The following is a 26,456-nucleotide window of genomic DNA, read 5'->3' as shown; positions in this document are numbered from 1 at the left end:
TTGAGTTTTTTTGACCGCACCCGGACCATATTCCTTTCAACTTTATTTTTACATATGTTTACCTAAAAAGACATATTTTTTAAACCATCTGAACTAGCTTGATATATATATATGTATATTTTCTTGAAAGGATGACTTTTTAGATGATTTAAAAAATATATGTTAAAAAAGTTTATATAATATTATATTAACCTTTTTTATTACAGAGCAGGCTGCTAGGTTCAGTGAAGTGAACATAGAGATCTCTGTTATAAAATCTAAATGCAATTTTGTAAAAATAAATACAAGAAAAAGTAATAAGACAATGCAACTTAAAAATATATTTCTAGAAATTTGTCTTCATTAATAATTAGTTCCCCTACAATTTCAAATCTATCATACATAAATGTTTTTTTACAAAACGTTTACATTATAGAACACTCAGAATTTTAGCAACACTTAACATTAATTTAATCATAACTCCATTAGTGAATTTTTCTTTTTTTTATTAATAACATTTAATCTAAAAATAATTCAAGGATATCAACATTCATCTCTTAACTAATAGTTGTAACATCTATGAAATGATTAAAATTATGATTATAATACTGAAAAAACAACATCCTTTTTAAAAAATAAATAAATGCATAAAAAAAAAAAAAAAAAAAAAAAAGACATTCAAGTGTATGAACTAAATGAAGCTTAATTTTCAATTCGTCGAATCTACAAAATCAGTCTAACACACTGCACATCTGCGAATGAGGCTCAAATTCCCTTTTCTTATCGAACGGATAAAATTCTTTAATGAATTAAGAAATGTGCAAAATTCTTTCACCAACATTTAACATAACAACGAAGAAATAAATGAAGTGAATGTGAGTTCAAACATAGTACAAGAGTATTCCACAAGTTTTATTTAAGTTTTTTAGTTAACATTAAACAAGTGATGAAAGCGATTTCAAATTCCATGCAAAATTTACTGTTCATAAAAAATTAATTTAGTTCATAAAGGAATTCTTCATTTTTATATTTAATGAATCTACGCCATCATACATATAGAGATATTCAAAACATATCAAGAAGAGCAAGAAAATGATAGCTCAAAAATTAAGAATTCACAAAATAAGCATTAATATTACATCAGATGTTAGCTTATCATATTTTATAATGTTTAGGAAACTATAAAAAATAATAATAATAATAAATAAGCCAATAAAAGACCTTCTTTATCTGCACTGAGGAAAATTTATGACCACAATTCGCGGATTCTCAAAAAATCCTTCCTGTTTAATGTAGCCATCAAGTAGGATTTAAAAGCCTTACATAGCAGGTAGGCAATCAAGATAAATTAAGAGACATCTGAGGCAAGAGACGTTACCAGAATCGCGAAAAGAATTAAAGGTTGTTTTGATGAAAGAATGTGAAAATATCCCTCTAAAATTTTTTCAAGATTTTAAGGTGCCAATTTTATATCAAATGCAACAAAAAAAAAAAAAAAAAAAGCAATAGAACAGGAAAGACCAAATAATCATAAGAGTTTTATAATCAATTCCAGTTTTCAATTGTTCTTTTACAGAGCACAGTAAAATATTTTTTTATGGAATTCCAGGTTGCCATGTAGCTTTGATAAATAAAGTCTTCAAAATAAGTTTAAAAATAATTACAATATTTTACAGTAACAGACAAAGAAACAATGTGAAGTAAATTGCTACAATACAATTATTATTCTCAGAAAGTATTTCATTTTGACATATCTTATATAGAATAATGCAAATTAAATACTTACACTGAATAACTCACTCATAGGTGGTCGAAAGTCAATGAAAATACCTAAAACCAATAACATAAAATGTAGGTACATTTAAATTACAATAATAATTAACCTGTGAATATCTAATAATTGAAAAGTTTATAAGATATTAAAAACACTGAATAAAAATGTATGATGAATATTTTAATTCACCACTAAAGAGCAATTGTATTAATTATTATTTATTTATTACTCCTAAAACTGATAATATTCATATATAGCAGAGCTCCATTTCTAGTAATATTATAATCACTGTATCTATGATTATGATAATATAATCAAGCGATTGTACTAATATAATCAAAGTGATACATCGGAGTTCTGATTATCTGAAATGATTGGAACCAAAAACCCATTTCTGATTTAAATATTTTTCAGATTAAAATAAATCATTCTTAAAATAAATTTACATTTTTCATGTTACTTATGTTTGTCTTGACTATTACAATTATCAATGTAGATAAATTATTATTGATATATATATAAACAGTTGTTATCATTATCTAATTTTTCTGTATTTTTAGGTTAACACTTTTTATTTAATATTCTTTATTTACTTCTTTTACAATTATTGTTATTATACATATATTGGATTAATTTCATTAATCTAAATATAGTTTTTGCCAGTGTATATTATTAGTTTCATATTTTATCATTTAATTTAGATTTAGATTTCCTAAATTAGAAAATACTGAAAGTTATTATTATCATATTTGTATACCTCTTTCTTGTATTATTTTTTCATTTTTCATCATATATCTCTTTCCTGTACACACGACGTATTTGAAATAGAAATAAAATTGTTAACGGTCATCTCCCCTCCATCCATGTACTCTTCTGATTTTCTGTCAACATCACTAAAGCTATCAACTTGAATAGGTGAGTGGTCCGCGATTGGGGAATGATGTTTTCAGGATGAAGAGGTCCTCATCAATTTCTGTCCAGCTAGGGTGGACATCTTGAAAAAAGAGGACAACCAAGAGTCGCTCAAGAAGAAAAAGGGACTCTTTGTTTGGATCGCCTAACAACACACTTCGATGGATGAGAAGTAACTAAAAACTGTAAAAGGACCAATACTTTGTTTTGTTAGTGTTTGTTTACTGAGAGATTGTCTAAGACAGACAGAACCAGTGTAATACACGCACACGAGCTCTTGGATAATATTCCTGCTGGTTGTGAGTAAACAAGTGAAAAATATGTGTTTTATTGGTTGGTTGCTGATAATCAACCACAGGATTTTACAAAATCAACAAAATGAGAAACCTGTCAATGTCTCTGATGAGAGTGATGTTGACAGCAAACAAAATGTATCCGTAATCAGACATCGCAGTTGCATTTAGTAGATGTAGTGCTTAACTATTTGTTGTGATTTTAGCGGACATCATTTTACTGAGGTGCTGAAGTAATTTAACTTCTAAATAAACTAAATTTACCCCAGCTGATGTTTACCAGGGCACTGCAGTCTGTACGGATCCAATGTTGCAATGGAAGGAGCAACATTTCCACAACCAAACTCTACCCAGATCTTCTTGGAGGCAATATCAATAAATAGGGCTGCTGTACATGCAAAATGGAACGATCTACACCTAAATCATGACCCAGAGACGCCTACTACAAGATGAGCAGAAAGGAGCAAGTTGAGCTCTTCAGGCCACAAGAGGATAAGGGTACACCTCTATAAAAAGTTTGGCATTGGGTAAAGCTCTCTCTGCGGATGTAGAACTGGAGACCAGACTCCAGAGCACATTCTACAGACATGCCCTCAGTTAGAAAACATAAGGAAGTGGATCTGGCCAAACCCTACCAACTTGGCAACCAAGCTCTACGAAGACCTGGAGGATCTCAAGAAGACCATTTAGTTTATTTTACTATAATTATTTACTCTAACAATGTGGTTTCTAGAACTATCTTTTCCATTTTTCACCTCTCTAACTCAGTGTAGCATCAAGATACAATTAGAATTATAGCTCATTATAAAGAGGATGAAATGCTGAACATTTTCCTCACTTATAGTATGTAACTCCAATCTTTAGATAGATATTTTTTTCAAAAGTTCAAATACTTGTTATTCCATTTTTGGCACTGTTTTTTCCACTTTTTAGTGTCAAGATATTTTGAATTATAGCTCATAATAACAGCATCCCCTCCTCTTAAAGCTTAAGACAGAAAATTACCAACTTAATAAAGACAATTTGAGATATTCAAAACTTAACGGAAATTCTATTAAGTTTTTAGTAAGAAATAACAGATTTGTTGGTCAAAATTAGTCAGTTACAAACAAATTAATTATTTAAAAGTATTTGAAGCTAATCCACTCAGTAATTAAGTCTTTTTATTTTTTATAAAAATGAAATGTAATGAGAACAGAATGACTAAATCCATTTATGATTTTAGTGGATCAAACATAATTTTCCACAAGTTTCTAGGCCAACTACTGGTACATTAGATAACTGAAATGTAAAATAAATACAAAATGTATTACTTACATCTTTGCAATCCTCTTCATCAAAGTAATTGTCATCATCATCTTTAAGATTTGCAAGAAGTTCGTCATCATCATCATCGTCATCGTCAGCATCGACTTCTTCTTCTGCACTCAGCTCATACTCCTCTTCTGTTTCAGAATCTCTGACCATGTTCATTACATCATCATCATCATCATCATCAATTTCATCCATATCTTCAATGTCATACTCTGATATATCATCATCATCATTTTCCATTTCGACCTCTTCCTCTGATTCTTCTTCTTGCTAAGAGAAAAATTAAGACATATAGTTAATTATAGAAATCAATTTATTTTTTTAATTTTATCACTCCAAATCAATACAGTCAACTCTTGTTATAACATGGGCCTGTGGGAAACAAAACCACCAGCATTGAAGATGTACTCATACTAGAAAAGTGTGAATCATTTGGGAAATAGGAGCTAAATGAAATGTTCATTTATGAGCAGATGCTTTAATTTATTATTTGATTAGCCTAAAAGAATAAAAATTATTACAACGAAGAATAAGAAAAAAAAATGTAGTTGTCTTATTTTTAGACTGATCTAGTATTTGGACCAAACCTTGACCCACATCAGACCCCAAACTATAATAAAACAAGCTATGTATCATAAATGGTTTACTGTACATGAAATTACTTTCTTCAAAATAAAATGGGTGAATGAAAATAAAATAAAGAGATACAGTTTAAATTTGTTATGAAATGAATCTTTTAGGATTTTCACTGATCCAATTATTTATTTTATTAAGCAGCTAAGGTGTGAGTAACAGTTAGTGATTTTGTTTAAAATCTTATCATTGAAAATGAATATACTTTAATCCACACAATATGTGCATTCTGATCACCCGAACTATCTCAGAGTCGAAGTTTCGATGTTCCCATTCAATTCGATATCAAGGGCCCCCTAGTCTCAGCTTTAAGATTCATAGAACCCATTTTAAATTTATTAAATTAAACCTTCCCTATCAGCTAAAAAACAAAGTCTAACCTCTCAACTTCAGTAATTTTCCAAATAACGTTATAGTTGCTTCTTTGTATAAAAACAGTGCTGATTTTAAGATGATTCCATCATTTAAATAGTCAAACAAAAGTGGTGTAAGCCTCCATTAAATTAGTGTTTTCAAAAACTGAATTAAAAAATAAATAAATCTGTACCACTAAAACTCATAAGAGTTAGGGGTGCAGTACTTAGTAAAGAAGTACTGTTACTAGACCAATGGTCGTGCAAGGAGCTGATTTAGTCAGAATCTCGCTCGACCACCAAATTTTCACCTATTAAGGCTGGGTGAACCCTCTAGTTCTCGAAACCACAGGGCTGACTCATGGCTACATTAAGTAGACATTATTACCCACCAGATTCGAACCCAGGTCCTTGGAGTAAGTAGCACAATGCCTTACCATTGAGCTACCTATTCCCACCAAAAACTGAATTAAGAATATATATATATATTTATAAAATTCACCAAGAATAAAAATATTTAATGGCTATAGTTATATTTTATTAAATAATACTTTGAGGAATCAAAAGGAAAAGACACAAATATTCTTTTCAACTAAGTATTTTAATTTTCTTTGAAGCTAATATTACTTCGATATTATTCCAAATGCAAGTAAGGATAAAATGAATGAGAGCTGTTCTTTTTCATTTATTATAAAGAGTCATACTGTAGTTGCCGAGTATTAAATATACCATGTCAAATTAAATGTAAATAATAAAGTCACTCATTCTCCACAAATAGGGGTTTATATAAGTAGTTATACATAAAAACACATAACAAGGAGAAAAAATATATATAATGAAAAAAAAAATTTAATTTTTAATGAAAGATAAATTTATCACAATGAAGAGACATTGTCTTAGCTTTTCTATCAAGGCCATAAAGAATGAACATGATAACTAAAGATCGGATTTTTGTGTGGTAAAAAACCCAAAACATGCAATTTTGAGAAGGAACCCAGAAACATTTTTTTGCAATTTTGTGCAACATAAAATTAGTGTTATTTGAATATTTTTTCCATGATTCAAAATTCAGTCGAGGTAAGGCAAAATTCAGAGCTAGGGAACAAAAGATGCAATTGCACAAAAATCTGGTCTCTAATGATAACACTGTTTCATTATAAATAGAATATTTTGTTATAAAAAGTGGACATCTTACCTTTTCAACTTTCAATTGTTTCTTTTCTGCTTCTTCTTTGGCAGCCTAATAAAAAAAAAAAACAAGATAAAATATAATTACCATATAATTTAATCGCATTTCATCTATTTCAATTTTTAAAAATCACTAAATAATAAATGGGTATTTATTATTAGTATTGGCTTCATCATTATTCATTCATTTATTATTGCAACATAAAAATTCTATCTAATGGGCAGTTCCTGGCTAGGCTTGTTTCTATATACAAGGGGTTGCCAACAAATCAATTGTGATCGAATGGTCGATCGTCTATCACTCCTATTGTCTGGGGTAGAATTCTGTCTCCCATGGACTTTGACAAAACTTACTAACATTAGTTTAATGGATTCTGGGAATTCACCAGACGCAACAGTTGACTTGACTCATTGAAGAACATAGTCAGTTAACTAGAATATTTGGTAGAGTAACATAGTAGCTTTTTTTTCTTTTGAATTAACAGTATTATTATTAATCAATATTATTTATCCTCGGTGACCACGTTGATTTTAATTTTTCTTCTGTTTAAAATGCAAGAACCTTTTCTTCGTTTTAAATTAAATTGCTTATCTTACCTATCTATTTACTTCATAAGTGAGCATTCTTGGCAAGAGATCTCTAAACTGCGGTCGTTACACTGAGAGAAAAATAAGGGACAGTATTACAAATATATTAGGAATAACAATAATTCTATTTTTTTTTTCAAGAAGTTAATATTGTAAACTGTAATAAATATATTGTAATTTTAACATAGTTCTGGTAAATTTAAATATATCTATATTAGATTTTAATATACTTGTATTGCTGTCCGCGATCTATATTATTAGCATGCAGTATTGTTATTATTACTCTCAATGTAACACAGATAATTACCGCAAATGCCGTAGAGAGGTGGTTGTACTGACCAGGCTGAGAATAGGTCACACGAGGCTCACCCACTCCTATCTTATTTCAAAAGAAATGCCTCCGAACTGCCAGAATTGCAACAACGTGATAATTAGCCACATTTTCCAAGAATGCCCATATTTAACATCACACCTCAATAGCTCAGGATTAAATCCAGATATTTCAAAAACCATCGGAGACGATGATAAAACAATAGAATTAGTGTTTCAGTTTTTAAAATCAAAAGATTTACTGACAAAAATATAATATTGAACGGAAAAAAATAAAATAATAACTATAATAAAATTAAAAAATAAATAAATAAATAAAATTAAAGAAATATAAGCAAAATTAAATAAGGTATAAATGGTGTTGACGACTAATGATGTTTTGCGGCACAAAACAAAACAATATTATTTTCTGGGAAAATGTTTAATTCATTATTTATTCTTTAAATTGTCATATTTTTTTTTTCATTCTAGTATACCCATGTATATGACTGGTAAACTGAAAAAAATTGAAAACTTATCACTTCAATGAAGAATGGGAACTTGATTACTTTTTTAGAATGGTGAATGATAAATGTTTTTGTTTAATATTCGCCAGAATTCACCTTATAATGAAACAAAGTGTATAAACATAGAATGCATTTCACACTCCTTCTTCCCCCGTAGGCTACGCCTATGACAAGTTGATCGCGATGCAGTTATAAGATAAAAAGTAGATCTTATATACAGAAAAGTTGGCTACCCCTGCTATATACCACTAACTGTTCCCAAAACAAAGTAGTCTGGGGATAACGCATGGTGCAGAATAAAATTCATCCATAACTAGTTCATTCCAAGGCTTAATGGGAAATGGCAATTATGTTTCAGCATATGTTAAGCTAAAGCAAAGACCACATTTCATCTTAACTCAGAAACCAGCCCTAAATTAAAAAGAAATATATTCACAGATTTTTTTTATTATTATTATATTCTATCCAAGTTGATATTGGTCCATTATATTTTAAACGTTATCAATGTCCAGACTAGCATTTCAACTGGGTTTGATCAGGATAGGAAGTCAAAACTATTCCCACTAAGCTTCCTCTACTTCATAATTCCCTCTGTTGATTTATAATTTCTATGAAACATAAGAAAACAACGAAAAAAGGAAAATCTGAATTTTATTTTGATATTCATGCTCTTTACTTCTACCTGTGCAGTAGACACTCTCTATTTTTAAATAATAGAATTTAAAACATGTTAGATGAATGAAGATAAAAGTGATCTATTAGTTCAAGCACTGAAGTGACCATATTTCAGGTCATTTAATATGGTATGGTACTTATATTTTGATTTGGTTAAAATATGTTGTTTAATATAATAATTCTTTCACCCAAACCTAATTTTTTTTTCCTGAAACTAAAATATTCAATATAGAATAGGATTTTAAATGCTGAAGTTTTATTACAGGATCTCAGTTCGCCTAAAATTAAAAATTATGCGAATAATATACAAAATAGTCATATACCTTTTCTGCTTTTGCTTTTTCTTTCTTTGCTTTCAATTTGGCACCAACTGTTAGTTTTTCCCGTGGCTATGAAAGTCAAATAAATATTAATGAATTTCAAGCCTATTGGAGTTTATCACATATTAATTTGTCGATTTTTTACCTTTATATCAGCAACAGCAGAGCTCGACTCTTCACCAGGGGGACCAAATGTTGCTTTGTGTCTTCGGAATCTAACAATAATTGATCTAGAAGCCATTATAGTATTTACAGAAGCTTTATAAGCTTCAAGAGCAGCTTCAGCCGTAATAAACTTCACGAATGCATACCTATGAAAAATAATTAAAAAAAAAAAAATATATATATATATACATATAGACCATTAAATGCAATAAAAAAATAAATTACATCAAGTTATGTCTAACCCAATTCAGATCCCCCAGCTTCATAAATTTGTTAATATAAATTGAATAATTCCAAGTTTTTTACATTTTTCAGATTTTCTAGAGCTACTGATCAGAAACTACCCATTTACTGACCATGGATGCCAATTGGGAATGTAAATTCTTTAATTTTTTAATCAGGTTTTCATTTTACCCATTGCTTTGTGAATTTAATTACAACTAAATAAAATGTTAAATTATGTGGGAACACGAAAGTTTCCTAGTATCACTTAACTTATTATGAACAATTTAATTTTTTTTTGTTTCCCCTTTACATTTTCAAAAACTTGTTATATAACCTAGAATTTTTTTAATAATATTTCAAATGTACTCTGAACAATATAAAACTAAATTAGTTAAAAATAAGAATATGTAATGTGTTATTGGTAAAAAACACCTAAAAGGTTTTTTTACAAAAAGAATTAATACAATTCTTCATATGGACAAGATTAACTTAAATTGGGTGACATCACTATATACAGGGCACTTTCAGCTAAAGAAACATCTCTATAATATGAAATTAATAGAATAATCAATCTGCAGGTTCTGCAGAAAGGATGATGAGACTGCTTATCACATCATATGCAAATATGATGCACTGGTTAGGACACGATCCTCACCTTTGGACAAGAATGTATCGTGGATCTCAAGCTTTGTGAGACGGTTGATTCGTATACGATATTCAAATTTGCAAAGGCATCTGGCCAGTTCTGAACAGAGTATAAGACAGTATACAATATGCCCTAAGTGGTTGTGGTGCATACATGCCGGGAAAAAAATATTGCCATTGGTTGTCAAACTGTAATGTTCATAATCAAAAACAATTGCCTATCTATACTGCTTATATATAAGATAAATATCAAGAAGCCATGAATCACACTTTTATCAATGTTTTCTATAAAATGAAGTACAGTTGACCTTCACCATAATGTAGGTAAAAAAAAGTATGAAACAGTGTTTTATATATATATAAGTAATAAACAATCATTAAAAATTAAAAATAAATAGATATTCAACATTAATAACAATAATAAACAGAAAAAAATATTAATGGAATATGGTCCGGTTCATCTATACACACGGTCAATCAATAATCTTCCAGAAAAAAATATTGTGTTTATTGATATATTAACCACTATATATCTGAGTTCACAGTATAGTGAACCACATTATACCAATAATTTGAAATATTCTTAGCTTCAATATCATTTACAAGTTTGTAGAGCACCAAAGTGCTCCATTCTTTTTTTTTTTTTTTTTTTTTTCCTATATTAATTTTTATTTCTTTAACAAAAAAATAAATATATAGAAGAAACTCATCCAACCCAAAAAAATTGGAACTTCCTGTATGTGTAGTGTGTAATTAGTAGATGTAAATTTTATTTGCATTTTTGATGTGACTTTATTATATTTTTCCAAAGTCTGAATAATTATTGACATGACTCCTGTTTCTACCTGGAAATATAAAAAAATCCTAAAGAAACAATTTTGAATTTTTATACCCATCTTTGTTTCCAATCTTATAATTCCAGTTCATCAATTTGGATTCCGAACACCTCACTCTGATATCATGTATTTCACAGGAATCTTTTTCGATGTTGAACAGGCTTTTGATTGAGTCTGGCACTCGAGACTGCTTTACAAACTTCATAAATTCCAATCCCCAACATATTTTCTCACTGATAGATCATTCAAAGTAAACCACAATGGTTTCTATTCATCCCTCTTTTCTCAGTCTGCTGGTGTTCCTCAAGGTAGTATCTTTGGTCCCATCCCTACATTATATACTATCCCATTTATTCCCCTATCTACACAGTTTATACAGCTGATATCCCAACCAATCCTAACATTAAACTCACCACGTATGCAGATGATACATGTGAGCTCACAGTTAGTAATAACTCTTTAATTGCATCCCATCCCAAACTTGTGCGTTTCCTGACGTGGTTATTTCATAGGGTGGGTTTGTCACTCCCACGCTCATGAAGGGTGTCGAAATCAGAGGATTAAAATAAATCCCCTCAAATCACCTTTACCCTTCGTCATAAACCTACCAACTGCCCTACAGTATCCTTTAATAATGTAGTTCTTACTCCTGTTGAACAGACCTTGGAATACTCGGGTCTACCAACTCCCTCAGACTGGTGGTATAAATAATCAAGTGAAATTTTTTCAAAGATGAATTTTCACAATCTATCTGTGAAACAAGCAAATTTTTCAGTGCTTCAATAGACAAAATTGTGAATGTAATAGTTAGTAATTTCACAATTTGGTTAATACTGAAGCATAGGTTTGATTAAGGAATAGTTTGGAAGAAAACCTTATTTTCATAAAAACATCCTTTGATCATATTAACCAACAAACTCACTTAACAAGTAGGAAAATTGTAAGATTATATTTAATACTGTCAGATATTAACAAAAAATGAGTAAATAACTTAAAAAAATTTTTTATTTGATATTACCTAGTATTCTTCATTCTTTTCGCATGGCCAACATCTATTCTAGTTGCTGTAGGGAACTTTTCTTTTACTTCAACAACACTTATATTAAGAGCCAGGTTACCAACATACAACCTAATGCAACAAAAAAAATATTTATGTATATTATAAAAATAATAAAACTAAGACACCAATAATATGATAGTTATTAAAAATAAAATAAGCCATATAAAATGCATGTATTCATACGTAAAAGGATCTATGTTTTCATAACCGGAATTCTCCTCAGGTTTTTGAGCTTTTCTTTCAGCAGTTAAGTGGCCAGTACCAAATTTGACTTTATTAATATCCTCCATAACTTTGTCAACATCAGCCTCATCTTTAAGAGTAACAAAGCAGTACCTGCAAACAATTAGAATGAAAAAAAAAAGAAAAGAAATCTAAGAATAAGAATAAATTTAGTATGCTTAAAGTGATTTTGTTTTTTAACGATTTTCTGAGATGGTTTTTCGGAAACAACAGATCTGCACTGGACAATAATTCATGGATTAATTTTTGATTAAATGAGTGTATTGAGAAAATGAAAACTCAGGAAAGGTATTTATTTCTAAGAATTTTAATCAAAATTCACTAGTATTTAAAAAAATAAATATACAGTTGTATAAAAAGAGAAATAAAAATTCCTTAAACACAATGTATCGAGGCATGGAAATGGTAAAGGCTGTAAGTGCCAAAAAACTAGTTTTGAGAAAAAGGAAAAAAAACAAAACAAAAAACAGACAACAAAGAAACTGGCCACTACCTTTGTTCTAAAATTATGAAAAAATACAGCTCTAGGGACTAAACTGTTGCATAGGAACTTGCAGAGGTAACCAGTCGATTGGCGCTGTTGTCTTTATCATTATCCCGTTAAAATCTCATACTTCGTACTTCTGGCACTTACAGCCTTTTCCATTTCCATGCCTCAATTGTAGTTATTATCTATGAGAAGGTGATCAAGGGTAAAAATAAAACAAAGTAGCGAATTACTAATTAATGTAAGATAAATGATGAAAATCAACAAATATTTTTATCCAGAATTCAAAATAGAAACATATTTTCATGAAATAATGAGATTTAAGAGTTTTAAACAAGAACCTTTTAGGAACATTTCTGAATTATTTACATTTTACTTAATTGTTTTCCTAGAATGAAGTAACAGCTTTTACCTGAAACTCTCCTGCCAGGCAAAAATTCTGTTTACTCTGTGCTCAAGAGATGGGACAGACTATTCATCAAAACAAGACAAGCCTTTTCTCATGACTTCAACTTCAAAGAACATTTGGTCTGATCAAGGTTGGTGACCACTGGAGTAAACGGAAAAATACAGAAGTATAGGAGCTGTTTGGGGAAGCTAATACTATCATGCTAATACAGATTTGACATCGCTGGGCTGATTACATTGCCTAGATGAATATGGATGATACACCAAACAAAATCCTAGAAGGAAACCACATGCCAGAGATAGAGGATGGCCTAAACTGAAGATGGGTGTTTACTGTGTGGGGCAGGATGCCAGAACACTGCTGGAAACAAGAAACTGGAGAGTGGCAGCACAGAGCCAGAACACTTAATGAAAGATTAGTGAGGACGCCAAGGTCCACATTAGGCTGTGGCACCAAGGAAGAAAGAAGGAAACTCTCCTCCTACCCCTCTCCCAAATATTGTTCAAGTCATATGGCTGTAGGCTGAGAACATCTGTTTTTAAAGCTTGGTAAGCAGGAGCTAAGTGATGGTTTGCTTTCATATCATAATTAAAAATTACTTATTGGTTTTATTATAGGGGTAACATTCTATTGTGAATACTTACCTCACACCACATGGTCCTTGGAAATGTACATTGTCAATTGCTTTATGAAACCCTTGAACAATTTCTTTAGAAAGTTCCGGATCAGGAAAACGAATGACAATACTTTTAGCATTTGCACTCCGTTGGCACTCCATTTCCAGGGCATGAGCTTTCTCTGCAGCCTCTTTGTCCCATGGCCTGCTCGTGCTGTTTGAAGCTCTTTTTTTTTTTTTATGAGTGGTTTCACTCAAGGTCTGGAGAATACAGATAATCAATTAATATTACTCAATACCAATGTTAATTGTACCATAACATATTGAAAATAAAAATAAACAATACAATGATAAACAAATAACATAACAAAGAAATTAAATTCATCTATACACATGGTCAATCAATAATCTTCCAGTAAATTCATTCAGGTTTTTAATAAGGGCTAATAATTATTTAAGTTTCAATAAAAATTATGGCCTTGTAGTCTTTAATTCGATTTTTTCTCACTTCATCTACATTAGGTTTTACTAAACACATTTCTTCATTTTAGAATAAATAATTCAAAATTATTTAAAAAAAAGAAAAGTCAGTATTAAAATATAAAAACTTACAATTTCATCATTATTTACATGATTACATAATTGATACTTAATAATTTAAAGGAAACATCAATAAAGATTACACATAATGAAAATTACATAAAGTTACACATCCATTTCGACAGTAGATACATCAAACAATGATTTTTTTTTTCTTATTCTCTGTCATTTCCCTATAATGGTAGTCCTCATATAAGTCAAATATTTCAAAATTAAAACCTTTATTAGATAAATATTCTATATCTAACAAGAGCTACAACCCTATAACCAGAAGTTCACAGATGCTAATGTAATCAGAGCAATAGTCTTAATGTAAAGGGTTCTTTCTTCCTCAGCTATCTCATCAATCTTATACCTAACAGTAAGCTGGTTTATTTTTCTTTTCTCTAAAAGTTTTTTTAAAATTATTTTTATTGAAAGATTATTGATTGAAAATATATAACTGATTACAGGAAGATGGCCTAACAGAAACCCCCCCCCCCCAAAAAAAAATGCCTTATAGCTGTGTCTATCCACATTAATCTTGAAACAAATCCTGTAAACCATAAAGTTCATAACAACAATATTTGTTTTACTTACAAACATATCCTAAACCTTATTAACTTAAACAAAATCATTATTTCCCCCCCCCTTCTTTACTCTATTTCCTTCTATATTCTACTCACTTCCTTTTATTTGTTATCCTCTTCAAAAATTTGACTCTCTTTATTTTACTTCACTGCTAAGGCAAACAGAAATGTGTTAAGGGAACCAAAAATAGATGAATGATAAGTTGATAATATAAAATATAAAGATAAAATAAATACAGAACGAGACATTTTTTAACTTTCATATTAAAGTTTTTAACATAAAAATTTGTATTTTTTTTCAAGATATAACCATCACATGATAAAAAAAACAAAGTCGTCGATAACGGGCAAACTGGCCAAAACATGGTTCATATGAGGAATTAAACAAAATAAGTTATAAAAAGGGCTATTTCTTCCAACAAAAAAAAAAAGAGAATGCAAATAGCTAATATACCCTTTTGATTTGTATTTAAGTGGAAACATGAGGCTTGTAATTAAGATACAAGATATTTTTTTTAATTATCTAAAAAATAAATAAACTGTAAGTACATAAATAAATATATAAATACATAATGTACTTAGATGTTTTTCTTCAATATTTTATATTTCTTGGTATTTACTGGTTTATTACTGTAGTACCAACTTGAAGTTAGTTATCTTATATTTTGAATCTTTATTAGTTGAAAAACAGGATAACAGAATAACCTAAATTTTTCTATTTACCCCTTGATATTAGAGTTATCAAGAGTTGTCAGTATAATAAGACACTACAAGGCCAACATTTCCTTTAAATAGCTAAGAATAAACTATTTATGTTACAAAGGAGGTCATTTATAAATAACTAAATTAGATAAAAAATTAATATTGTTAAATTTCTAAGAAACTATAATTTTAGAGAATTATAATACTCAGCTACTTGGTTAGTCACACAAAGCTAATAAAATTCTAAATTGCGCAACAGACAGCAAATAAAATTTATGTCATTATACATCTGAGCTCTAATAAAAACAAAAAAAACCGTCTTATATTTAAAACATATTTAAAGAAACAAAAGCCAGTTTACAAAATCCTAAATTGGAAAAGTTTAGAATCATGCAGTGAATTTTTATAAGGCTGTGGTGATGGTGATGATTATAAATAAAAGACAATTGATTGTGGGTGATCCAAAATGCAATGATCTGAGGGATCTAATTAAAGTATTAAACTTTTTACTTCATAATTCTAAGGTTTATACCTTACCAATTTTACATCTTTATAAAAGAAATATTAAAAAAAAAGAAGTTATATCTGACAGTCAACATCTGTAATTTAATTGTTTCCCAATGAATTTTGTTGTGCAGAATGATGATAACTTTTTACAATGAGACTAATATTTATTACTAGCGGACCAACTTGATTTATACACTAATTAATAGGTGTGAAAGTAACAAGTATAAGATTATTACAGTTAAATTAAATTTTTATTACGTTTAATGGGATATATATTATAAAAGAAAAGTCCTACCCTGATTCAGCAGGATATGCTCATCAAAGGGCTGTAAACTAAAAAAAGCAATCATAATAAAATCATTTCACCCTGGCTGAAAATTGTTTCACATCTTGTTTCTGATATATTACGTACATAAACAATAGTAAGAGTGGAAAATAAGTCAAGTGATAATAAAAAAAAACTTTTTTGTCTTAAAATGATTTGAACCAGCCACATATTTTTATTCAATATTGTAAGTTTGTGAATAGGCATGAAAACAACCATCAGCCAGCTTGGGAAAGGTGGAAAGGCCGTCAGCTGGCACTAGAAGGGGTAATAAAAATTTAGTCTTTTGAGCAAGACAAAATTTTTTGTCTCATTTCTGACATAATAATTATTAAAATAATCATCAGTCAGATAGGGAAAAAAATATTTCAGTCCAGTTCAAATGATTTTAATTCATCAACATTTGATTACACTCTATCAGCATCAACTGTTAGCATTTTCACGTATATCCATAAGCTTGCAATAACCTATCAAAATATCAACCTGACCAACTATTATGAGTAAAAAAAAAAAAAAGAATGAGTTTTCTTTTTAATCTTTGTCATCAACTGACAAAGATGATGAAAAACAAAAAAATTTCAAGTTAATGGATCAGAAACGAGACGTTTCACCACCATTTTCAGACTGGGTCAAAGGAAATTATAATTTTTCAAGTTTATTACCACCTCTTAGTGGTGGCCGATGGCCTTTCCATCGTCTCCAAACTGGCTGATGGTTGTTTTCGTGTATATTCATAAGTATATAATCATGTATAAAAATATCAACCAGGATGAAATCATTTCACGACAAAAATGTTTTTGTTTTTTTAAACTTTATCATCAGCTGATCAGTTTCCCACTTCCACTAGAGTGACTGACTGTTATTGTACTTAATACATCAGAAATAAAATGTGAAATCGTTTTAAGCCTGGATGAAATGATTTTTTTTGTCTGAGTTTACAATCATGAGGGCATCTGACTGAATCAGCATGGCTGACCCTGTGGTTTACTTTTCTCAAATAGAATCCTATCAAATACAATTAAAGCTAATCGAAGTCAGGTATTTCCTATTGGAAATTAATTCCAATAGGCTTAAAATAATGATTCAGTCATGATACAAACAAAATCACTAATTAGCAGATAAGCATCCTATTTTTGATATATAAGATGAATACATAAATCTATTCCTTCATATTTATATCATCTTCTAAAAAATTAAACAAAAATCTGAAATTTTATCTTTTTGTAGGTACATTTATATAATAAAATAAAAATTCGAGTTTCAAAAATGATGATTAAAATGGAAAAAATAAAAATTATCTCATTTTAATCATCACAACTATGGCTACACAATATTAAAATTATCACTATAATAAGTAATATAATAAAACTTTGAATAGCAGTACTTGCATAAAGAAAAAAAATCATAATATTAACAGTATTATAACAAAGGTACAATTACAAATACAACTACTAATACAACTACTTTATAATTTGAATATTTTAACCAAATATTTTCTTTGGCTCAACTAGAACTATCTCACAGGAAAAACATTAATTTAGATTAAACAACTTGAGATATGAGTTAAACCATCAGAGCCAACAGAAAAAATCTGTGTGCATCACATATCTTTTAGTTACCATCCAACTTTAAGTTGAAATTAATCCTAAATCTTTTAAGAACAGATAGTTTTATAATAATAATTGTGATAATATTTCTTCAAATTAATTTCCCAAATGAGCCTTTCAGTTAACAGATTGACAACACCAATTTTAACAGAAATAATATTTCTTGTTCGTAAATTGTAACATTTTTTTTCCTCAAAAAATATAAACATTAACTAAATAACTAAATTTACATTGTGCTCTTAACCACTTATTCCAGTCCTTTCTTAAACCTTTTGAAGATGCCATAGTATATCTAGAAAATTAATAGTCGCATGATTTAGTTCTTAATGAATACAGTTAGTCTGTAAAAAGGCAAATAGGCTAACATTTCTGCAAAATAGAATTTTTCAAATGCAGGACAATATAAAAATATACTCAAAAGCAGTATACATTGGGTAAGAACTTAGTATTGGCTTTATGTTCACAGACAATTGCTTTCTTTCTTGAAGCAGAAGATCACTCAACGGACACTGAAACTACTGGAAGGGCCATATCTATTACAGACTAGGTTAAGTTGGTCCACTCATAATGAATCACCTTCAAAAGGCAGATAAGCTGTATGAAACTTCGGTGGTAATTAAGTTCGCCTGAGAATATTGGAAATCTCAATTTGTACCACTCTAAATCTCACTTAATATCTATTATGCAATCACTGCCTGTCAGGCAGCAAAAAAAAAAAAAAAATTGAAGAATTGTGGTAACAGAATTTTTTTTATTAAGAAATTAAAAATAAACCACATTTAGAATCCATAGAACCTAAAGTTTTATAAACGATATATCAAAAATAAATAAGATATTTTAAACATACATTAATAATACACTACATAAACCTACGATACATTTTACAAACTTTTTGAGATTTTTAAAGTTAATGCATAAGAAGGATGAATTTTTTATTTTTATATTAAAAAGATAAAAATACAAACCGATTAACATTTATATAATTCCTATTTTAGATTAAATTTTTATAACTTACTCAATTAGTAGCAGGACCATTGCTAAAACATAATAACTCATTTAATTATTTCTTGCTAAAAACTTCTTTCTTCTTTCTTGATTGTCTGGAACCAATAGGCATTTATTGAACAACATTGAACCCAACACATAGTAAAAGTAGATGTCAAGATTAAAGGAAGTATATTCAACTTCATCTTCTTTCTTCTTTAAAAATAATTGAAAAAAAAATTAAATGAAATCAAGAAGAAACACCTGTACTTCATAGCCCTGTTATCTTAATAATAAAGATGTTATGATAACAATTAATGAATCATTAACTAAGTTTATTCTTTTTTTTTATTATCTCATAAAAATATTTAAAAAATTCATTATTAATTTTATTACATTATCTTACTGAGGAGGAACTAAAGTAAAAAAAGTGTCCAATGAATATATAAATATTTTTTAGCAATAGAAGAACATTTCTTTCTTTTCCTTCACAATGCTGCATGTTCCCGGCAGGGTATAAAATAAACAATATCTAAAATTTTTATCAGAAATTCACTTATGAGAATCGGACCTTGCATGGAAAAATTAGGCGAACAGAAAAAAAACAAAAAAACAATTCGTATAGCAACGAAGCCATCATCATTCCAAATTTATATTTAATACTGTAATTAACAACATTTAAATCTAAACAAGTAATAAATGAACTCAAGAAAAAAATATTTTAACCATTTCAAAGTCAATGTGCATTTAGTAAATCACATAACAGTGATAACATTAACAGTTGACATAACAGTTGTTACAATACAGTGATTAGTATTCTATACAAAATAAATTCAAACTACAAACATAATGATTAAAACTGATGTCATATACCTAACTATATATAATTACATAACACCATATAATATCTAAATAAAAAATGTATTTTACCTCAAAAGGTTGATGTTAATGATTAAAAGCATTAAAATAATTATTACTGATAGCATGCAGAGCTCAACATATATTAAAATAAATACAAGCACACATAAAAATGATAGGCTAGAAAAAATCTGGTGTGGTGCACGCATCACACTTATGTTGAAGTAATTGGTATTTTTGTGATTCGAAAAAAAAAAAAAAAATCTGAAGACCAGAGAAGAAAAAAGATATGAATAATAATTTTTTTATTTTTCTGTTGCTATAAAAGTTCATATTTTAGGGTTTCTCGAGATGAAAATAACATATATAAATTTTGTTCTTGCCAAGAATAGAACAGTTTAACAAAAGATAACATAGCAGTCATAAAAATCGTGCGGTCTTGGCATTTCCTGATAGGATAGTATTTATCTAATTTTCTTTTATCCCCTATAGTCATTCATAAAATCCTTTAATATTTTGTAATTATACATTGTATATTATTACTAACAATGAATGGCAAATTGTTTCCGAAAGTATTACTATTGGGTTGTAAAATAAGTTTGTAGCGTTTTTTACTGGTGATTTTAATAAAAACTTCAGATTCTTGTAAATATTTTTAATCAATAATATATAACCCATTTTGATCTATTAGATGTTGCCATCTTTCAGATAATTTTTTTAATTCTGTCCTCACAGAACTTCTCAGATAAAAACTATGTATTCCCGATAACCAAAAAATATGTATTCACACCAAAAACTTGAATTCAATATTTTGTATGATCACAATACTTTCTCTTACTACATATTCCATATAAAGGTAAGTGAAAGTAAAAATAAATTATATAAAAATAAAGAAATTCTTACTGTGTCAGCTTCAAGCTGAGTAACAGGTGCTGGAGCTGCTGGAGGCGGTGGTGGCGGCTGAGGAGCAGGCCATGGAGGAGCTGGGTATGGCAGATATGACTCTGGCGGAAAGTGTGGTGGAGGAGGTGGTGGTGGTCGGGGTGCTCTTGGAACCCAATGCGGTCTCATTTTTCTCTGTAAGAATAATTTAACTATAGAATATTATTTCATATAATATTAACATAAATAAAATAGTGATTGATCAGCGATAGATCTATAGTGAGTAATAAAGACTCTCTTTAATGTTACTATCCATGGTCATGATTGTTCTAATTAGAAGAATAAAATGTCTAGATTATAAGTTGTTATTAAGAATCTGGTAGTAGAAAAATAGTTTGATATTACACAAATTACAATACTTTCCTGGCAGTATTATGTAATGTACTATGTAACATTTCATCACTATAACTATAAATCAACCTAAAAATTTGGAACTAAATCCTAGTTCCAGCAAGAGCCAAAATGAAGCTTCATAAAAATAATTTTTTTCAGACTGCTCTGCTCTCTATAAGTAAATGTTTTAAAGGTAACAGGGAGCAGTAATCTTAGTATACAAAAGGTAGGATAGGGATCCAAAATTATTCGGTTGTTAATTATTTGTGATGTTATAATCTCCTTACGATTGTAATGTACATCGTCCAGCACATGAAAAAATACTCGTTATATAAGTAAATGTTTTTAAAGTGAGATATAAAGGACTGAATCAAAGGGTTAGTGTTAGATTCACTCCACTTTATTCAAATCTTTACATAAAACCAAGATATTAAATGTGAAATATGATTAACTATGATGCAATTTCAAAAAAATTACTTGTAGGCATGTAGTCAATTATACACAATGAGAAAACAGTCACCCATTGTTGCTGGTTACAACCAACTAAATCCAAATTTAGACCCTGACCTTAAAAGGACTTACTGGGGATTTTTTTATTTCTTAAGATAAGCAGAAGTTGTTAGCTGTGATCTAATTAAAGCAGTCATAATAAAGATAATAACACAAAACAGTATAGCATCGTATACATTGACTTTGACTGCCTTGTGAGTGCAGTGGAGCCAGTTTGAATCTCACAAAGTGAAAATTTTACCCCTCCCCATGGTTCGAAAAGAGCGGCACTCTGTAACTCCCTGTCAGAAATGACCTGAAAGGGGGTCATAAAAAAAAATGAATGACACCCACCTGAAAGGAACCGGAGTGTTTCAGAACTGTAACCACCCTTGCACTCTGCTGTTACTGATAATGTAATGTTCAAAATTTACTGTCAATGATACAGTGGCAACTGATTTGATTACTGGAGTACTTTTATTATACACAAACTATTAATATATTGCTAGAGTTGGGACGGAATACAAAGTGTTAGCAATAATATTGTTCTTGGAATCATCATGGTCTGGTACTAACATCATTAAAATACTATTCAAACACTTGAGAAATTTTGTTAAAAAGAAAAAAAATGAAGCAACATTTAAAATCAAATGAGTAATGATTTAAAGAAGAATCATTAAATAAAGAGTATAATAACTCATCATTCAATTTGCAAAAATATACGATAACTCTACAATAACAACATATTAATTAAATTCCAACAATAAGTTGATTAAAATAGATTATGAGTTCATAGTACTTACTAAATTCTGTGGAGGAAAACCTCTGGGGGCAAAAAATTCTCCTCCTCTCATGTGCATTCCCATTCCTCTTCGTGGATAAGGGAAATAACTAGCGCCTCTGATTCCACCCCTTTTTTGGTTCCAATATCCATTATTGCTGTTATTAAATTCAGCTCCTTTAGCTTTGGGAGAGAATTCACCAGTACTGGTGCTAGTGTTTCCGTTCCACACCATCTACAAAACCGCTGTATTTAAAATATAAGTGCCAAAATACAGGTCTATTTAAACAGATATTAGAATGATAAATTTGATGAAGAAATCAATTCTAAGGAATCACCTTAAGCTTTTATTGAATATCAAAGTTATAGCATTTTTCAAAACATATAATTTATTAATGATGAGAAACTGTTGACAAATAACACTAGTTAAAACTTTCTTAAGTATATTAAAACTCCATTTCACCAATACTTGTAGTAAATTTCAGAGAAATAAATAAAACACCGTCAATTTTTCACAGAGTATTTCACATAAACAGTGTACATAAACAATACTATTTCTAACCTTAACTCAGTAAGGTAACCACAGGGAGGTTAAACCAACTGTTCCACTCCTATCTGTTCATGAATAAACAGTGTTGGCATTCATTGTAAAAAGATATAACACTTAATAATCTTTAAAGATTTTAAAATTTATTCATATACATTTGATGAAATATATTTTAAAAGTAAATAATCATAAAGTAATCTGAATAATGAGACCTAAAGAAATTATATTTTAATAAATACAAACTACTATAATGACTATTTTTAATATTCTATTTTCAAACATACACACTTATTTAATTTATTCAATATTTAATTAATCAACTTAGTTCCATCAACTATCACCACTGTTTGCTCTATAGTAATAATCAATTTTAGAGCAACTTAGTGGATTATTACTTTTTTTCTAGAAGCAAAATTTCTTCTGCTAGACCATATTCAAAATATAGTGCAGCACATCATCCCTTACTGCTCCAAATATTTAATGAGCTTGTATATTAGACAAGGAGACATACACTGTTGACACTTTTATATATATGGAGCAGGTATAATGTTATTTAATGCATGGACATTTTTATATTATCTAAAGATATTCATTTCCACAATATTTAGCCTTTCTTTCCACACAATAGTCTTTTTAAACAATTATGGACAAACATATAATAAATATATTTTTGTAACTCTCTTTATTTAAGAATCATAGATTTTCAACACTGACAACGGAGAATTCTTTTAACTAAATAGTGGCTTAAGATCACTAAACTTTGATATTTCACTGTCGAGATAAATACCGAAAAAACTGTACAATCTGAGTTCAAAATAATTAATATAGTGCACTACATAATTTAATACTAGAATTTATAGAAAAGTTTATTGAATCCAACAAAAATCCAAGTGCAACATAAAAAAATACATTTATTTGTTGTTTTTAGCTCTTTTAATAAACTTTATATTAGCATTGTTTTTATAAATACATTTTGCATCCTTCTCTATTTAAGTACTTCAGGTTTTCAAGAATATTACCAGCAAGGAAATGCAGAGATAACAATAATCTGAGTCATAATAAATAAGTGGGCTATATCATATCATATTTTAACATAGGGTTTATAGAAAAGATAAAGTCCAATCAACACAAAAATAAACTTTTTTTAAAATTTTTGATGAGTTAATTAGTATGTTGTTTAGAAATTAATGTTTTGTATTTAGTTATGAAGGCATTAATCTTGTTTTTTAAACTGATATGCACTAATAATATGCAATAAATACTTACTGAATTTATTTTTATGTATATGTATATCTATATAACATGATTGATCTTTCCTGTCTAGAATAATAAAATGTAGACATTCATTTTGAGCCTTAATATTTCAACTCAGTATTTATGGTTTTATCAGCAATAAAACAGACATTAAAGATTAAAGAATTTTAATTTTGTTAATTGAAGTAGGGTGATCAAAAACTCATATTTGATGGTGAATGGTGTATTGGTCAGAAATAGTTCTTTTATCCATCCTAGATGGATAGAAATGTAACAATGCACTAAATCCTGCTGAATTCACTATTCTGCCAACCATTTAAAAATAATTGGAAGTCAAAAGACCACTTACTCTTGAAACGATCAGTAGTTCTCTCTCTCTTCTGTAAAATGAGCTTAACTAGACTTAACGTTTTTAAATTTCAAAATTCAATTATTTGTAGCAGTTTTAAAAAACTATATGCAAATGTTGAAAATTCTTCTGATGAGAAATAGTTATTTTGAGAGTTTTACTTCTATTAGTTTATTGTTATTTTCAGCTTATACAACTGAAAGCAAGTGAAAAAACATTACTCTAATAGTTTCATGAGCTGAAAAGACAATCTACAACTTATTCTGCCCTTCTGGAATCTTTGATAATTTTAATGATTTGAACCTACCGTCGTCTTCAACAGCCCTGATGAAGCCCTACAAAGTGGGGCAAAACATCAGACAATAAATAGTTGAATACTATTTGGTTCTTTTTTGACTGCAATCCTGACCATCTTCTTCATATTTTATATTATACAGTCAACTATTTATATATATATATCATTTTAATGATATGTGGAGGATTCAGGGGAAAATGAGTTGAGTCTATTGTTTTTAATTTTGAGTAATCAGAATCATCTCATTTTTAATAAACGCTATCTGTACCAATTTTCATTCATAAATTACTCGATAAAATGAGTCCTTGGTATTTAAAAAAACTGATTTTCAGTACTTTTAGCAAGGAACATTTAATTATAACCCTGATTTCATTTCTCTCAGCAGTCCGTCATCATATTTATATCAAAAGCAAATATGACCATAAGTTGTCGGCGGCCTCATGAAGCTCTGCTGCTGTGAGGCCAATCATCCGATGAGGCCCTGATTTAGTGATGGATCATATATAGTGTGTAAATATGAACAACTACATATATTTGAGGAAGTTTTGTTTCTTCGAAATACAACATTTACTGGCAGAAGAGTAAATACATTATTTCATATTGATTTACTGTTTCTCTATTAGTATATTTGATAGTATATACAAATAATATGTACTATTATACTTATTTTAGTTTTATAATTGTGTTATCATGCATTGTCTTTTTAAATTAATTCTTATTATATATAATTGCTTTATAATCAACTCGAAAATTGATATTTGTTTTTGTTAATGGTTTATTTGCATTCCCCAAATGATTCTACCAGAGAGCGCCCCAATAAAACAGATTTGTACAGACAACATCTCTGATAGGTGGTCAATTGGATGGATACTATCTACATTCCTGCATCATTCAGATTTGTTTGTAGAATCTATATTATTGGACATACTAGAAACAAATCTCATTTTTCGGGTTGACAATGTATTGTACTAAATTTAATCCTTCAACAGTTATTGTTCTGACTTTTAATGTCAGACATATATTTTACTTAACTGTTCTTCTGTATTATTTGTAAAGGACAATCTATCACAGAATAAAAACTATTTTACATATCATTTGATATCTACACTTATAAACAAGACAAACATAGGAAGTATCCTATAAAAAATATATTCTGTTCATGAGCCACAGTTAATGGTGTGTTTGACATTGCAAGAATTGGGGCAACATTAGGTTTGCTAAAATGGAAGTCAGAAGTTCTACATGAAAGTTATATGGAATAATTGGTTTTCCTAATAAAAACTTTCCAATGCCCAAAACACTTGAAGTCTTAATAGAAGTCCACTAGTTTGGATTGTTCAGTAGCCAACGCCTATCCAAGTTATTGAAATCATTTAATGACGCTCTAACAAGTAAAGTAAAATATGTAACATTGAAATATAATAAACATATATAAATAAACGAAAAATAATTATAAATGAACTTACTTGTAGCCAATCATTTACATACGGCGGAGTAGTCATGGCGTCGGCGAGTGTCTAGAATCTTCCAGTTGCTGAAGATGGTGTAGATCCTTCGCTGGTGTTCGGCTTCTTCCGTTCCGTTTCGACAGAAGTTGCGCACTGCAAGGGAGCGCTTCAGTTGTCCATTTTTGGTAAATTGATCTTATCTTTATCAACTGTTCTATCATGAACAAAAATTTGACTACAGACAGGCATGGAATCAAATTCGTTTCTTGATGTTGTAAAATATGATTGAAAATTTTTGATTTTAGGGACTAACAT

At 29.2% G+C, this 26,456-nt stretch overlaps 1 protein-coding gene across 2 annotated transcripts; it reads right to left on the bottom strand.

The window, feature by feature from the left end:
* Positions 1-1,680: 1,680 nt before the first annotated feature.
* On the bottom strand, positions 1,681-26,230 carry LOC106687649 (Painting of fourth). Of its 2 annotated transcripts, none has more exons than XM_014431650.1 (11): positions 26,160-26,230; positions 22,271-22,483; positions 20,607-20,780; positions 13,580-13,812; positions 11,980-12,132; positions 11,755-11,865; positions 9,011-9,176; positions 8,869-8,934; positions 6,454-6,498; positions 4,276-4,542; positions 1,681-1,809 (listed from the first exon to the last, which is right to left on the bottom strand). In XM_014431650.1, exons 1-11 carry the CDS (start codon positions 26,193-26,195, stop codon positions 1,780-1,782), a joined length of 1,494 nt encoding a protein of 497 aa, XP_014287136.1. In that variant the 5' UTR covers positions 26,196-26,230; the 3' UTR covers positions 1,681-1,779. The 2 variants fall into 2 exon arrangements, with proteins under 2 accessions (XP_014287136.1, XP_014287137.1); XM_014431651.2 differs by lacking the exon at positions 26,160-26,230 and adding an exon at positions 22,587-22,805.
* Positions 26,231-26,456: the final 226 nt, after the last annotated feature.

This window comes from Halyomorpha halys, unplaced genomic scaffold, assembly GCF_000696795.3.
Source record: "Halyomorpha halys isolate HHAL.00 unplaced genomic scaffold, Hhal_1.1 Scaffold992.1, whole genome shotgun sequence".
NCBI classification, from domain to species: Eukaryota; Metazoa; Arthropoda; class Insecta; order Hemiptera; family Pentatomidae; genus Halyomorpha; species Halyomorpha halys.
This window is presented reverse-complemented; position numbering and strand designations above follow the sequence as displayed.

Coding starts and splice junctions, on each gene's coding strand:
- LOC106687649 (XM_014431650.1), bottom strand. CDS start 26,195: ATGACTACTCCGCCGTATGTAAATGATTGGCTACAA. Junction 4,543..6,453: donor AACAATTGAAAGTTGAAAAG/GTAAGATGTCCA, acceptor TTTTTCTCTTAG/CAAGAAGAAGAATCAGAGGA. Junction 1,810..4,275: donor ATGAAGAGGATTGCAAAGAT/GTAAGTAATACA, acceptor TATTGGTTTTAG/GTATTTTCATTGACTTTCGA.